Source organism: Notolepis coatsorum (assembly GCF_963971535.1).
Source record: "Notolepis coatsorum genome assembly, chromosome: 4".
NCBI classification, from domain to species: Eukaryota; Metazoa; Chordata; class Actinopteri; order Aulopiformes; family Paralepididae; genus Notolepis; species Notolepis coatsorum.
In genome coordinates this window covers 79,979,475-79,995,806 of record NC_140168.1, presented here as the reverse complement: position 1 = coordinate 79,995,806, position 16,332 = coordinate 79,979,475, and the positions used below count along the sequence as shown (strand labels likewise).

The 16,332-nt window shown below is 44.8% G+C and overlaps 1 protein-coding gene across 1 annotated transcript in view; it reads left to right on the top strand.

The window, feature by feature from the left end:
• LOC311227258 (tumor necrosis factor alpha-induced protein 8-like protein 2) overlaps nt 1-14,088 on the top strand; it is a 43,244-nt gene extending 29,156 nt beyond the window's left edge. Inside the window, exons 4-5 of the mRNA XM_084312849.1 lie at nt 402-545; nt 13,210-14,088. Of these exons, the coding sequence (XP_084168975.1) occupies nt 402-545; nt 13,210-13,452 (387 nt within the window). The 3' untranslated portion in view covers nt 13,453-14,088. The remainder of the gene's footprint in view (nt 1-401; nt 546-13,209) is intronic.
• The last annotated feature ends 2,244 nt before the right edge of the window (nt 14,089-16,332 follow it).

Below are 16,332 nucleotides of genomic sequence, written 5' to 3'. Positions count from 1 at the left end.
CAATATTAGGGGTGAGACAATGAGTAACTCATGATATGATACCGTGGTAATATTTGGCCCTCGATAACAAGAACATCACGATACACGTTATCTGCGATAATCGATATACTGGAAGGAATTTCATCTACGATACATCACAATATCTGTGTAACTGAAGAAGAAAAGATATCCATAAAAAGTGAAAAAGCAGGAATTATGTATTTATTCACAGAATTGACATGGAAGCTTATCGGATTCTTTAGTGTGCATCACAAACTGGCCAATTGTACTTGAAACAATGTACAACAAATTGCATAGTGCCTCTTAAACACAGACTGACCACAACTTGATTATTATTAACCATTCATTATGTCCCCATTCATTTTATCTCTGTCTTTTTCCTCATCCCCCTCTTCACACAGGTAGTGAAGAACTTGATAAAGGTGGTGGTGAAAGTGGGAATCCTGTTCCGTCACGAGCGGTTCAGTCCGGAGGAGCTCAGTCTGGCTCAGGAGGTCAAGAGGAAGATCCACATGGGAGCCATGACCGCTATCAGCTTCCATGAGGTGTGTGTGTGTGTGTCTTTTTTAAATGGATAATAACAACAACAACAACAACAACAACAACAACAACAATAACAATAATAATAATAATAATAATAATAATAATAATAATAATAATAATAATAATAATAATAATAATAAACTGTATTTGTATAGCACCTTTCATACAGAAACTGCAGCTCAAAGTGCTTCACAATGATGGCTGGTTAATTTGTAACAAACCCTATTCCCCGTACCTGGTTCAACTAAGTCGATCAAAAGTCCCATTATCCAGATTCAATTAACCTGATGTTTGAATCCGCGCTTTCCCTGTTCCTCGAACGTTAATTCGAACCAGACTTGATACTCAGGATAATTGCGCGCGGCCGCCTCACCTGAAAAGACAGCAGGTGTCGATCGCAGAAATCCTGATTTTCTAACGGCATTGATTGATTGATTGATTGATTAAAAACTTTATTAACAAGATTGCAGAATGGGTACAATACAGTACGGCTCAATAGCCTCGCCGACAAGTTAAATGCATAATCTATAGGCGAATTTTAAATCCCTCATTACCCCAATCAATCAGATTATATTTCTTTAAATGTGCCTGCTGGCAGTAGGCTTAATGGAATGAATAATCAAATGAGATCTTGCTAGCGAAAATAATTAGTTCAACTCTTTCAGAATAAGGATAAAAACAAGCCCAAATAGTATATCTAATTGATACGAATTATATTATGAGGATATCTGTACTGTATATGCTTAGGTATTATGTACTATAAATATTAATTATACATGGGTCCCAAAGAGAGTTTAATCAGGTTTTAATCTGTTTCGGACATACATACATCCATACATGCATTGAATTGATTAACCTTTGGTTTATACCAGTGACACCTCATGTTCATCATCAGATAACAGTGCTTGAAAAGATAAATGCATTTTCTCAAATTCATTCATCAAAAACGTCAAAGGCTCATTCAATTGATTAAGTCACGTCACGTCATCAAATCCATCAAACAGCGTATCTCCTCATATATTTTAAACCCAGTTACAATTAAACAATCCACAGATTCAGATTCCTCATAATTCATATCCACAATCCACGCATAGACGCTTCAATATATGCTTGAATGAAACACAATCCGGGCGCTCCGTTAAGCAAATACACAGCGAAGAATATTAAACTAATCAGAGCCAAACGCCCAATAGGTTTCATTCATTAAAAATATCCCTGCGGAGGCGGTTAGGTGGCCGAGCGGAGATTGCGTTCGTCACCAGCCCCGGAGCTGAGCTGGATTTGCCTGTTCGAATCCAGCTCACAGCTCCGGGGTTGTCACCAGCTTGGCTGGCCGTCTGCACTGATACAATTGGCTGTATCAGAGGGTGGGAGAAGCTGGCGGGGTGGGTCCGGGTCGTTGTAAACAGCGACTCCTACAGTTCGGTCGGGGCGCCTGCTAAGCGCGGATTGGACGTGAGGGGGATAGTGTGGTCCTCCCACACGCTACGCCCTCTCAATGAGAATCCGCGCTGCCAGGTGAAAAGAAGCGGTGATTGGCTGGACGTGTGTCGGAGGAAGCACGTGGTAGCCTCCACTCTCCCAGATGATCTGACTGTGGGGGGTAAGTGCGCAGCGACCAGGAAGGGACTGGGAATTGGCATACAACTAACATTGGGATGGGAGAAAATCGGAGGAAAATGGAGGGGGAAAAAGACCAATAAAAAAAAATTAAAAATATCCCTGCGGGATTCACATTTGCAATGATCCGTTTAGTCCGTTATTAAAATAACTGTGTGTGTCGCGATCGCGAGCGCCGTATCCATATAAATATGACGTGCATTATATAGGACAAAGTAAATTCATAGGCTGAATATGATTTATTATCAGCATTTTAGGGCTATTATTTTACATTTCAAAAGCCCTCTCTAGAAAAACGAAGCACAAAAACATAATTCAGAATGGTATAATGGGATCTAGACTGTGAGAATTATTTCAGGAAGCGAGCTGGCATTTCTTTGCGAGGGTGTGGCCATGCAGGCTATCCAGCTAACTGAACTAAACTCTGCCCTCAACCAGGTTCAAACTTTCTGATCTGTTACCATGGCGATTAGACAATCCGACGTCGGGGAACGGAAAGGTCTGGCTTAAGTCAAGCTATCCTGAAAATGATCCGGCTAACTCAGTTAGCCAGGTACGAGGAACAGGGTTATTTCCATGTTATAATCTGCATTGCTTTTTGGCATTATTATTATTTATTATTATTATTATTATTATTATTATTATTATTATTATTATTATTATTATTATTATTATTATTATTATTATTATTATTATTATTATTATTATTATTATTATTGTTGTTGCTGTTATTATTATTATTATTATTATTATTATTATTATTATTATTATTATTATTATTATTATTATTATTATTATTATTATTATTATTATTATTATTATTATTATTATATAAATAAATGGGGGGTTAGTGTCCTGTATTGAGTCCCCCTGAAAAAGAAACCTAACCCTAAAATAAACAATAATCAACAGTATATTCTACCTATAGAACTACCTGTGGGTCTACAGGAGAATATAACTACTGTGTGTCTACTCTACAGGGGAATATAACTACCTGTGGGTCTACAGGGGAATATAACTATCTGTGGGTCTACAGGAGAATATAACTACCTGTGGGTCTACAGGAGAATATAACTACCTGTGGGTCTACAGGGGAATATAACTACCTGTGGGTCTACAGGGGGATATAACGATAACCGTTATATAGATAACCTAGTTATATTAGTATTGGCTGAGCGTCCCGCTCTGAGCCTTATGAGATATCCTTATCTCCTATGATACCTATTGTATCTCCCACGAACAAAAAACTACATGCACCCCACCTGTATGGGGCTCCGCCCCCATGGTGGCACCGCCCATATGTGACTCGACGTGACCAAACCCGATTTGATCCGGTGAGAAACAAGTGCCAGAAAAGGAACAATTGTCTTGCTCTTCAGAAAATCGAAAAAAATCGAAATCTGTTTTTTTTTACATCTTTGAAATGTCAATAATGTGTTCTCTTATTTGCTCTTATTTTCAAACTTAAATACAACTTGTAAATGAGGTAATTATTGTTATATAGTTCGACAGTATTGTCTCTCAATACTGTGGAAAAACTACAGGTGAGGGGATTTACGTGTGGGTCTGTCAGCTTAACAGGTACTTAAGAGGTGTTGAAACACACACAGCCAAACGCTCTCCTTTCTTAGCAGGGAGAAGAACAATGTTTATACACTTTATCTTAATGTTATAAGTTATAGCAACGCAACAAACGCAGTGTCCTGTCCATATAAAAAAGATTAAAAAAAAACGCGAGTCCGCGCGGGTGTATTGTCATTAAATTAAACAACATTAAAACACATTTAGAATGTCACGAATTTGATGAGCGAACGAATTTACTTCGAGTGAATTTATTGCAACCTAATGGTATAAGAAGTAAATTAATTCAATAGGGAAACTCAAAGAAAATAACAAACAAGTTATTATTATTATAGGACGCGTTGGTTGTTGTTGTAGACGAACGCGCGCTGGCAATTCATTTGATGACAAGACAAACGTCTTTCTGGGTCTGCATTCCCTTAACAATTGTGTGTATTGAGCTGTACTGTATTATTGCAACTTGGCTTGAATCCGCAGCAATAAGCCAGATAAACAAAATTGTATTAACGCGCCTCGTTAAATCCTCCGCCGTTTCCTCTCTCTCAGTGCTCCACTGTCCGGCTGGCTGCTCTGCCTGTCTGTCTGGCTACTCTGATCCAATCACATTCAGCGTTTCTCCCCTCCACCCACAGTCTGCGAATCAGAGCAGAGTAGGGCGGGTTTTCACGGAATGGAAAGTCTCTTTGCTTGTGAAGAGTGGCAGAAACCTTTCACTACCACACTACAGAAGGTTAACCCTTTCACTGCCACACTACAGAAGGTTAACTTGATTGATTGATTGAAAACTTTATTAACAGATTGCAGAATGGGTACAATACAGTACAGCTCAATACACACAATTGTTAAGGGGATGCAGACCAGAGAAAGACTTTCATCTTGTTTACATCAGGATCCCCCATTTTCAATTCATCATAGAAAATAATGTTATGAATGCCCGAAAACATTTGTGATGTCACAGTATGATGTCATAATCAAACATTCTAGAACATTTGTGTATCTATTCAACAATTCTCTCACAGCTACAGTAGGTTAACCCTTTCACTGCCACACTACAGAAGGTTAACCTTTAAATCTAAACATCTAAATGCTTATTGATGTAGCCTTTCCTTCAGCCAATACCTTGACCCCCAACATTACATGGCTTATGTGAGGCTTCCAACAAACCTTTCACTACCACACTACAGAAGGTTAACCCTTTCACTGCCACACTACAGAAGGTTAACTTGATTGATTGATTGAAAACTTTATTAACAGATTGCAGAATGGGTACAATACAGTACAGCTCAATACACACAATTGTTAAGGGGATGCAGACCAGAGAAAGACTTTCATCTTGTTTACATCAGGATCCCCCATTTTCAATTCATCATAGAAAATAATGTTATGAATGCCCGAAAACATTTGTGATGTCACAGTATGATGTCATAATCAAACATTCTAGAACATTTGTGTATCTATTCAACAATTATCTCACAGCTACAGAAGGTTAACCCTTTCACTGCCACACTACAGAAGGTTAACCTTTAAATCAAAACATCTAAATGCTTATTGATGTAGCCTTTCCTTCAGCCAATACCTTGACCCCCAACATTACATGGCTTATGTGAGGCTTCCAACAAACCTTTCACTACCACACTACAGACGGTTAACCCTTTCACTACCACACTACAGAAGGTTAACCTTTCCTTATAATACATTTACATTTAGTAATTTAGCTTTTAGACTTACAAGGCAAATACTTCAACTGCCACAACAACTTGCCACAAGACAGAGTCATTGCCATAACAAAAGAGCCTGATGCAAGGTGTTAATGTCCCCAGAGAGAGGGGGGCCATGGAATACAATGCATTCTGGGTAGGGTTGTAGTTGATTAAATCACAGGTGTGAACCTCTCCACAAGTTCGAAGACCATTCATCTCTGAATGCGTTTACTGATATCTCCATGATTCATAGGATGTAGCTTGAAAAATATCCCACCAAAATGTTCAAGTGATGGCTTATTTTTAAGGTATGAATCTGTACTTTCACAATATGTAAAAAAAAAAAAAAATGAAGATCCCTCAACATGACCCTGAAGTCCATACCTGGTCACATATAGCAGTGACTCTGGTCACCAAACATCCTTCCTCGCCAAAAACCCATCCCAGGAAAAGATTCCTCAAGAGGGAACTCAGGGCCGCGCAGAGCGGGACGCTCAGCCAATACTAATATAACTATCGTTATATGCCGTATTTGCTATCGCGTCCCGCTCTGAGCCTTATGAGATAATGGGGAAGAGCGGACGCGAAGCCCGACAAATGTACCCCCTGAGGACCCGTAAGCCCACATCAAGGGGTGCGGGGACAAGAGGGAAACTAGAACCCCTTGAACACACCGTACAGGCGGAACCACGTGTGACTCAACACACTGTGGCCCATACCCATACACTCCTGCTACCCGACCAAAGGACAGGAAGCAGGAAAGGCCACAGACCCCAGAACCGCCTGGGAGACAGAACCCCCGGTCATGTCCATGAGGTAAAACCTTACAAAGGGGCCCGGGGAGGACCATGAAGCTGCAGCACAGATGTCCTCCACCGAGGCCCCACCCAGGAGAGCGGCAGAAGCAGCCACCCCACGAGTGGAGTGCGCCCTGACGCCCCCAGGGGGATCCTGCCCAGCCAACGTGTAGCAGAGGGTAATGCCCTCGCACAACCAATGGGACAGGCGCTGCTCCGACAGTGCCTTACCAGCACGAGCCCCACCGTAACAGACAAAGCTGGTCGGTAACCCTGAAGTCCTGAGTACGGCTGAGGTAAATCCCCAAGCACGGACTGGACATGACAGGCGAAGGCCCGCATCTAACTCACTAGTGTGAGGAGGAGGACGAAACGCCTGAACCACAATATCCCGGGAGCGGAAAAAACTCCGGATATTCTTAGGCACGAAAGCAGGATTAGGTCGCAGAGTGACACCGCAATCGGTCCGAAAAGACAGGCACTCTGGACGTACCGAGAGAGCACAGAGCTCACCTACGCGTTTAGCGGAAGTGACAGCCAGTAGGAACGCGGTCTTGAAGGACAGCTGTCCCAACGGCGCCTGCTCGAGCGGCTCAAGCGGGGCCAAGGACAACCGACGAGGACCAATTGAAGATCCCAAGTCAGAGCCAAGGAGCGTTGCACCGGCTTAACGCGTCGAGCGCCAAGCAGGAAACGCTTCACAAGAGGGTGGCTGAACAAGACATCCCCTCAAACCCCTCATGATAGGAGGATATAGCCGCCGCATATACCCTCACCGTCGAAGCCGACAGTCTATCAAGGAGAGACTGGAGGTAACTAAGGACAGCATCCAGGGGGCAGGAGACTGAGTCCCGGCCCCCCGCCTTACACCACACTTGGAACATACGTCATCTGCCCGCGTAAGCGTGACAGTGGAGGGAGCATGCGCATTCCAGATGGTAACACCATCAGGATCAAGAACCTGCGCCCCTCAACATACCCGTCCCAACAACTGACCTAACAGATGTATGGGGAAGAATCCCTGGCGGCACGGCATCGGTCCCAGACCTGCCTGGCCATGTCCAGACGTAATCCTCACCCGTCAGGATGAGGACCGCCCCGCGACAGTACCTCTGCACCCACATTCTCCCTGCCGGGGATGTGGGGAGCCCTCAGGCCGCGCAGATGGAGGACGCCCATAGCCAGCCGCCCGCCGCCTGGTGCAGACAGGGGGAGCGTACTCCTCCCTGTCTGTCGATACACGACACTGACGTCGTATCGTCCGTCCTGATCAACACCATTTGTGGACCAGAAGGACCGCTTTCAACACCAACACATTGAACGTAGCGCAGACCGGGCAGCATGGTTTGCCAGCTGCCCCCTACTGCGTTGGCCCGACGCGTCACCAGCGAGGGAGGCGTCGGTGAAAACGCGACGTGAGACAGCGCCATAACCGTCCTAGGACGGAACCTCCCGAGCGTGTTGACAACACGCTCTGAGATGGATGCCCATAGCCCTCCAACCGTTGACTGGGAAGAGGAGTACTCTACATCCAGTCTACAGCAACCCCAGGCTGGTAGAGACCTGCCTGGTACGAGACCTGACGATCCACCTTGACCGTGAAGGACCAGAACGTCATCAGGGCAGAACACTCCGTAACCCCGGACGACGCAGAGGCCCCAGTGCGGCCTCCACGCACTTGGTGAAGATGCGGGGAGCCAGAGAAAACCGAACGGCAGCCTCTGGTACTCATACGCTAACCCTGCAAAGGAAGCGTAGGTAAGCCCTAGGATGGAAGATCGGGGATGCGCATACGCATCCTACAGGTCTATGGAGGAGAACCAGACCCCCACCTGACAGTGTCCAACAGGTAGGAGACGATCCAAAAAATGCTGAACCTTCCCATGGGACAGGTCCAGCCTGGGTCTTACACCCCTCCCTCCCGACTTCTCGGGCAGAGAACACCAGGAGGAGAACGCCACGACGATGGCTTGCTTCGTCCACAGAGATTGGATCTCGTTGACCAGAGCTGTCACTGCTGGAGACCCTGACAATAGGGTCTGTACCAACCCTGAAAACGGGTGGGGTTGTGTAAACACAAGTCCCCGCCTCAGCGTTCTCTCCATCCACCTCGACATATGGTACTGCCGTAGTCATATGTGACGACACTCCCAACGCACCTGCCGTCACGTGGCGCAGGTCCGCCAGGAACTGTAGATAGTTGGCCCCGTCCCCCCGCTGTGCGTATTCAACCCTGGAACCGTGCGAGGAGCGCGTTCCGTGTCGGAACACCTGACCCTGACACCACCCACGAGGCAATCGCACCCAAGGGGGAACCCCGACAGAAAGGGCCGGTCTGATACGGGGGGCTTCCGATGAAAAAAGCCCCCCCACTGAACACCCCTCCAGAACATGCTGAAGGAGTTGTTCTGCAGCCGGACATGCAAGGTGTAAGGCCCCCATGGGTTCCTACACACCGTAGCCCTGCAGTGATATTACTACCACCCCAAATCATGTGAGCTGCGACCACTTGCCAATATTTCAGGAGTGGGAGGCACCAACATGATACCTGGCCTGGCGAAGGCGAGGCCGGGGAAGCCCGCACTGTGTGCCTCAAAAGGTTTCGAGCCCCCCTGCTGACAACACTTAAGTTGACAGACGTAACACCAGGCTCAACCAACACAGTTCAAGGTGTGGGAGCCACTTGACAGCACAACATTCTCACGGACAGACCCAGGCTCAGCCATCAACTGGGTGTCAGCCCCTGTCCCCATGAGAAGCGAAAAGGGGGGCCGCCCGCGCATCAACGAAGGCACGCGGCCCGCAGCCAAAGGAAACAATCAGAGCCCACTTCTTCCACTGGTGTTGAGGAAGGGAGTGATCGGAGAGCGGGCTGCTCGCGGCAGGACGGTGACGGCTTGTTTGTTCAAGCCGAACCCATCCTATATGGCCGATCCCTCGGCCGCCAAGGCTGTCGGCCTTGTGGACACCTGTCGAATCAACGCCCAGGATACCTCTGGTGGGGGAAAACATGGCCGCCTGTCGAGGGCCTCGTCATCGCCGCTGACGAGGCCGTGCTCTCTCTTCTTCTGGCTGCGCGGTGTGAGGCGGTGTAGGGCCTAGGACAATACCGCCCGCGCTCCAGCAGAAGACCAAAAACCCCTGCGGAGAGGGGAACCCTGAGCGGTTATAGCTTGCAGCTGGGTCAAAGCTAATAACGTCAACAACCTCGCGCGATGTGTCGACGTCGGCTGGCCCTCAAGGCCCCTCCACCAGACACCATTTTTTTAATAGAAAAAAACAGCAATTCGAACACAGTTCTAATCGTTGCCAATTCCATACCGTGGCAGTACAAGCCTTAACAGCCCACCAGCCACTCGCCAGGCCGACCCACCCATGTTGTCGGCCGGGCGGGGCATTGTTTCAATATGTCAAAAACAAAGGACTGATGTTAACACGGAGCACCAGTGGTGATTGCAAACAGCAACCTCCACTGTGGTGTGCACCATGAAAAGGTTAAATGAATAAAAGAGCTAAACCACAAAATACTGTAGAAAGAGCAAACCCATACACACAAAGTTAAGGGGAGACGGACCAGAGCGAACTAGTCCCGCCTTCATTCAACATATTCACAACAGGACACCAGCCCTAGTTTAGCCCATTTACCAAAAAAGGTAAACAAAGCCCCCCCCGCACTACTCCCTCAGTACACCGATTGACCGTCAGTATGAATGGTTGAGAGGAGAGAAAACTGTAGCAAGACAGACCTTCTCATAGCAGAGTGACAAAACGAAACAATAGCCCACTACACAGGGCCGCCTCAGGGGTTGGGGGGCCTCGCGTCTAAAAACGCACAGGGCCTCACATTTCTCCCAAGCGGCCCTGCCCTTATACTACTGCAGCCTAGCGCGCGGCGATGTGGGACCCAGAACAACAATTGCCTGCGCACAGACACGCAACATGTTTACCATGTCGGCTGGACCCATAGCCCCACTACCCGACGCCAACCCAGATGGGAACACCGTTCAACAAACCCCACCGGAACACAAGGTAACATACCTGGCTAGGCAACCTAGCCACGGCCTACCCTGTTGTCAACCCATTTACCCGAAAAAAGGTAAATAGGACTCAGCAAAAAAAAACACAACAGCTACCGACTGACCTTCATTGATGAACCGGGCAAGAGGAGGGAGAGTGACAACATCTCACGGCGGAGACATTAGAACAGCGTAGCAATTAGCAGTAGTAATAGCATGCGGCATTAGCGATAGCATGTAGCATAGCATTAGATGTTTTAGTAGCACGCCCAAGACAGCTTGGAAACCGTTCCCTGCAGTGAACGTTCACCAAACCATCCTGCCCCCGGCGCCAACACACAACATGGTTGTGTAATAAAATAAACCAGCATTACTAACACTAATACCCATGCCTGAAGACACAGGGCCTACCTGAGTACAAGCTGGCCCGACAGCCAGTCTTGTACAGCTGAACCTCGATGTGCTGTCATCAAACGAGGAACATCAACATAGGCCCGTCGTGTCGCCGAAAACATGCGTCGAAGATGCCAGGGGCCAGCAACCTCCGGTAAGCTTTCAAACATTATGACTCTGATCTTTTCATCCTACTAGTTATCGTATGGTGCACGCAGCCAAGTACGCTGGGACGAAAATAGAGGAAAGATGTTTGGTGACCAGAGTCACTGCTATATGGGCGGTGCCACCATGGGGGCGGAGCCCCATACAGGTGGGGTGCATGTAGTTTTTTGTTCGTGGGAGATACAATAGGTATCATAGGAGATAAGGATATCTCATAAGGCTCAGAGCGGGACGCGATAGCAAATACGGCATATAACTACCTGTGGGTCTACAGGAGAATATAACTACTGTGTGTCTACTCTACAGGGGAATATAACTACCTGTGGGTCTACAGAGGAATATAACTATCTGTGGGTCTACAGGGGAATATAACTACCTGTGGGTCTACAGGAGAATATAACTACCTGTGGGTCTACAGGAGAATATAACTATTGTGTGTCTACTCTACAGGAGAATATAACTACAAGTTTCAAGTTTCAAGGTTCTTTTTTAGTTGTCATACAGAAGTACAGAATACTTTTATATAAAATGCTTCTTTCTGTTTTGCTCCAGAGATTGTGCTAGATAAAAATAGATAAGTATAAAAAGTATAGTAAGTTTAAAATAGAAGTCAATATACGTAGACAAAAAGTGTTCAATATATACATATATACAATGTACAATGCAGAGTAGAAAAGTAATTGAGTTACAATACAATATACTATATACTATACAGTACAATGCAGAAATGGGATAAGGTACAATTTAGGTACAATTTACAGTAAGGTGTAATGAGGTACATTATTATTATTTGCCAATAAATATAAAGTGTGTTTAGGTGTTCTAAAGTGGGTAAAGTGGGTGCTGCAGTGAGTTGTTTGTTTAAAGTGAGTGTGGATGTGTGTGCTGTGAGTGCATTTGATGGTTGTTACGATTGTTCATTGTTCAACCCTTGTTCATTGAGCATCCTGATGGCCTGGGGATAGAAGCTCCTTCTGAGTCTCTGCTTGCCATGAGACTCCAACTCCGGTATCGCTTGCCTGACCGCAGCAGTTCAAAGAGGCAGTTGTTTGGGTGGCTGGAGTCTTTGATTATTCTCTTCGCCTTGCCCATGCACCGTTTGTTGTAAATGCCTTGGAGAGTGGGAAGCCCCCCTCCAATTGTGCGTTCGGCTGAACGGGCCACTCTCTGTAGTCTGCTGCGGTCTTGTGCAGTGCTATTCCCAAACCAGAAGGTGATATTGCCAGTCAGGATGCGCTCTATTGTGCATGAGTTCTGACTCACGTTGAACTTCCTTAAGCGCCTAAGGAAGTAGAGGCGCTGTCGTGCCTTCTTGATAACACTGTCAATGTGTGTGGTCCATGTCAAGTCCTCGGATATGTGGACTCCGAGGTACTTAAAACTGTTCACTCTCTCAACCGGTGCCCCTCTCAACTACCTGTTGATCTCCAGGGGAATATAACTAGCTGTCGGTCTACATGATAATATAACTACCTGTTGGTCTACAGGGGAATATAACTACCTGTTGGTCTACAGGGGAATATAACTAACTGTAGTTCTACAGGGGTATAGATTCAGCACTATGAAAATCGTGTTTTTCAATCTCATTGCAGTTTTTTTTACAGAAGGCATGTTGATGTAAAAAATTTATTTATCCAAAATGTTAAAAGTGTTGTTGTGGTGTGAGAGAGGGTGCACTAAAACAGTTATAACAAATCAAATGAAACATCTGAAGCTGAAGAAGATGATACACATGACATACCATTCCACAACTAGCTCTTTCTGACTGAATTGACATCATTGTACTGGTTTTTTAATAAAAGAGGACCCCCTAAATTATTTGGTATAATTTGCACTCTGCACATCGGCTGTCACCAAAGATTTAACCTGTGACTGTTTGGTTTACGGGACGGACGGTCTCTCAAAACCACCAGGCCACACAGTGTTTCTGACTCTGCCCCCAAATTCATCACTAATGATAGATACGACACTCATCACTGTGACCTTTATGAGAAGGTCTGACGGAGAGGCGCAACAAACACTGGTATTGGTTCATTTCTAAGGCCCTTATTGGTAAGCTACCTCCTTATATCACATCAATGGAACCCATTCTGATGACTGGCTGGTCCTTGAGGTCCCCCGAGTTTGCGCGGAACAGGGTAAATCTGCATTTTGCTACAGTATGATGACTCTACTGTAGCTCATGGGATGAACTCCAACAATCCCTAAATATTGAGACCCCCCCCCTCCCCACCATGAATCATTGTCAATCAAGTTGTACGTGTTTTAATTGATTTGTTATCCTTGCTTTTGTCTACCCTTGTCTTGTTGTCTTATTGTTGTGATTTTCTATGTTGTGATTTTTCTATGCTGTATTTATGATGAAATGAGACGAGACTGTATCTTCCTCACCAGGTGGCGTTCACCTTTGACAAGGTGGTGATGGGCGACCTCCTGTCTGAATGCAGAGACCTGCTGCTGAAGCTAGTGGACAAGCACCTGACGCCCAAGTCCCACGGCCGCATCCGTCACGTCTTCAACCATTACTCTGACCCCGAGCTGCTGGCAAACCTGTACAACCCAGACGGAGTCCTGTGCGCAAGCCTGACCAAGATCTGTAACGGACTCAATAAACTGGTGGAGGAGGGGAAACTATAGCAGAATGTGTCCAGTTGAAAAGCACACGTACCGGGTATATGGATATTTCTGAAAACGTTTCTGAAAAAATATCAGAAATTCGCCTCCGCTTTCCAAAACGTTCCCGTCCACACCAACGGTGTTCTAGAAAAGCTCTCCACGCAAGAACTGAAAAAAAACTATTTAAAAGCATGCCAGGTCAGTAGGTGGTGATAATGTGTCACACAACTTTATTGTCAAACACTGCAGAAGAACATTAAGAGCATGTGTGTATTGAGCTTATTCTTGAGCAGCGAGTTAATTATACGTAATAACGTAATAATACGTAATAATACGTACATCTAGGTTGCCTTGTAACCATGTAATTGAACCCAACGGTACCGGACACACGTAAACAAACCGGTAGCCAGCTGATAGGGAATAATTCACGTAGGCGGACAACAGAGTCTTTGATTGAGGGTGTAATTTAATTAAACCACATGTTGCAGCCTGGAGAGATTCAGAATACAGTGACGACTACCCTGGTTCTCTGTACAGTGAGCTAACAAAGTGTTTCTAGAGTATAGAAGATGAAACGAAGTGGATCGTTGATGTAGATAGATAGGAATGAGGTGAGACGCGTAAGTCACACAGACAGATGGGTAGAGAGAAGTGAAGGCTATCTAGAGAGAGAGGGGGGAGAGGAGGGAGGGAGAGTAGGGGAGAGATAGAGGGAGTGAGGGGGGAGAAGGAGAGGGGGTTTAGAGAAAGAGAGAGCAGGGGACTGAAAGAGAGAGAAAGAGTGAGAGAGGTAGAGAGTAGGAGACCAAAGGATATATATAGAGAGAAAAATAGAGAGAGGGAGAAAGAGATAGGGAGGGAGGGAGAAAGAGAGAGGGAGGGAGAGAGATAGCAGAAGAGGGAATGAGAGAGGAGGAGAGAGAGGGAGAGATTGGAGAGAGATTGGATGATATTTTACAAAAGCTCCACTGACCAAAAATGCTTATAACAAGTTTTTTCTGTGGACAGGAGGCCAAAATGCAATGAGAAAATACTAGGTTTTCAAATATATCCATATATGTGTGTACATGGAGCCAATTAGTGCACTGTGATTGTATGCACCTGTCTTCAGTTACCTAACTGGGTCATCTTGAAAAAGAAAACGAATTGACCAGCAACGACAAAGATCCCTTCCAGATGTATTTTAAACCCTTAAAAATGTTCTATATTGATTAACAATGTGTATAAATATGATTTTTCCACAAAACTTTTCAATAAACTACTGAAAATGTAGTATCTCTACACCTTTACCCTCATTGAGAATGGAAACATCTATGAATGTACAAATTGGCAACAAGCGCCCATTTCTATTTACAAGGAATTCCAAGTCGGCAGATTATAATATTTCAAGACATGTCAATACCTACTCAGCTTTCTGTGTATCAAGAAGATAAAGGTGTCAAGTTGCCACATACTGGACCATGATAGGTGGCATGTATTAGTGACATCACACATGCAACTCAAATTTCAGGGAAGTACAGAGACGCTCCTCCCTCTCCAGGGGAAGAATGTGAAAAAAGGCACAAGTTCTGCACAAATAACAATCTGTAAAGTCAAAGTCATGGTTGCAGTTACCCATAAAAAACAACACATTTTTCAGTGGAAAGGATCTTTAAACCATGAAGAAACCAGCCTGTGGATGAGCTGAGAGACCAGCACTCGGTCTCTGACAGGGATACTGTAAGCCAAACGTTGAAAATGTCCTGAGCAGTGAACTGAAAAATATCTGCTCTTGGCTCAGTGACAATAAATTGGAATCGGAAAAACAGAGGCCATACTCTTTGGGTCAAACGCCAACCTAAATACACCCCAGGCTTTACTATCAGAGAGGGTGTAAGCATTAAAAGAGCAGGTCACCTACTGTATCTGGGCTGTATTTTAAACAACAAAATGTCTAACGAAAAAATTGCACTAAAAGTGATTACTAAGGTTAATAAAAAAAAACTAAATAAACGTTTTTTATTTAGGATTTCCTCTTTTATTAATAGGAATGCTAGCCCTAGCTGGATCCCTCATTCAGTGTCACTTTGACTAATAATAATAATAATAATAATAATAATAATAATAATAATAATAATAAAAATAAAAATAAAAATAAAAATTAAAATTAAAATTAAAATTAAAATAATAATAATAATAATAATAATAATAATAATAATAATAATAATAATAATAATAATAATAATAATAATAATAATAATAATAATAATAATAATAATAATAATAATAATAATAATAATAATAGCTTCGTTTTATATAGCGCCTTTCAAAAGACCCAAGGTCGCTTTACATAGGGGGAAAAAATAACAAACATAGTGGACAGACACAACATACAAAGTGAGAAATTAGGCGTTAAAGGCCAAGTTGAAGAGGTGGGTTTTGAGCAGTTTTTTTAATGAGTCCAGAGTTGGGGCGTTGCGGAGTTCTGCGGGGAGTGAGTTCCAGAGGGTGGGAGCTGCCACACTGAAAGCTCTGTCCCCGAAGGTCCACAGTCTGGTTCAGTGGATGGAGAGCTGACCAGTGTCCGTGGATCGCAGGGACCGTGACTGAGTGTAGGGGTGGAGGAGGTCAGTGAGGTACTGAGGTGCCAGAGCATGGAGGGATTTGTAGGTGAGCAGGAGGGTTTTTTGTAGGTGATGCAGGATTTGATGGTGGAGGTGGATGAGGGTGGGGGTGATGTGCTGCCAGGGTGACTGTACTTCATGGTACAGTAACATCTTCAAACCATTGAAGACAAAGCTCCAGACCTCCCAAAATAAACTTGTGAGAGTGAGACTCCTGCACAACATTCACTCTAGTCTAGGACTCATCTAACGCCAGCTCACTTTATCAGTCTGGGATGGCTCAGGGTTGAGGAAAGGG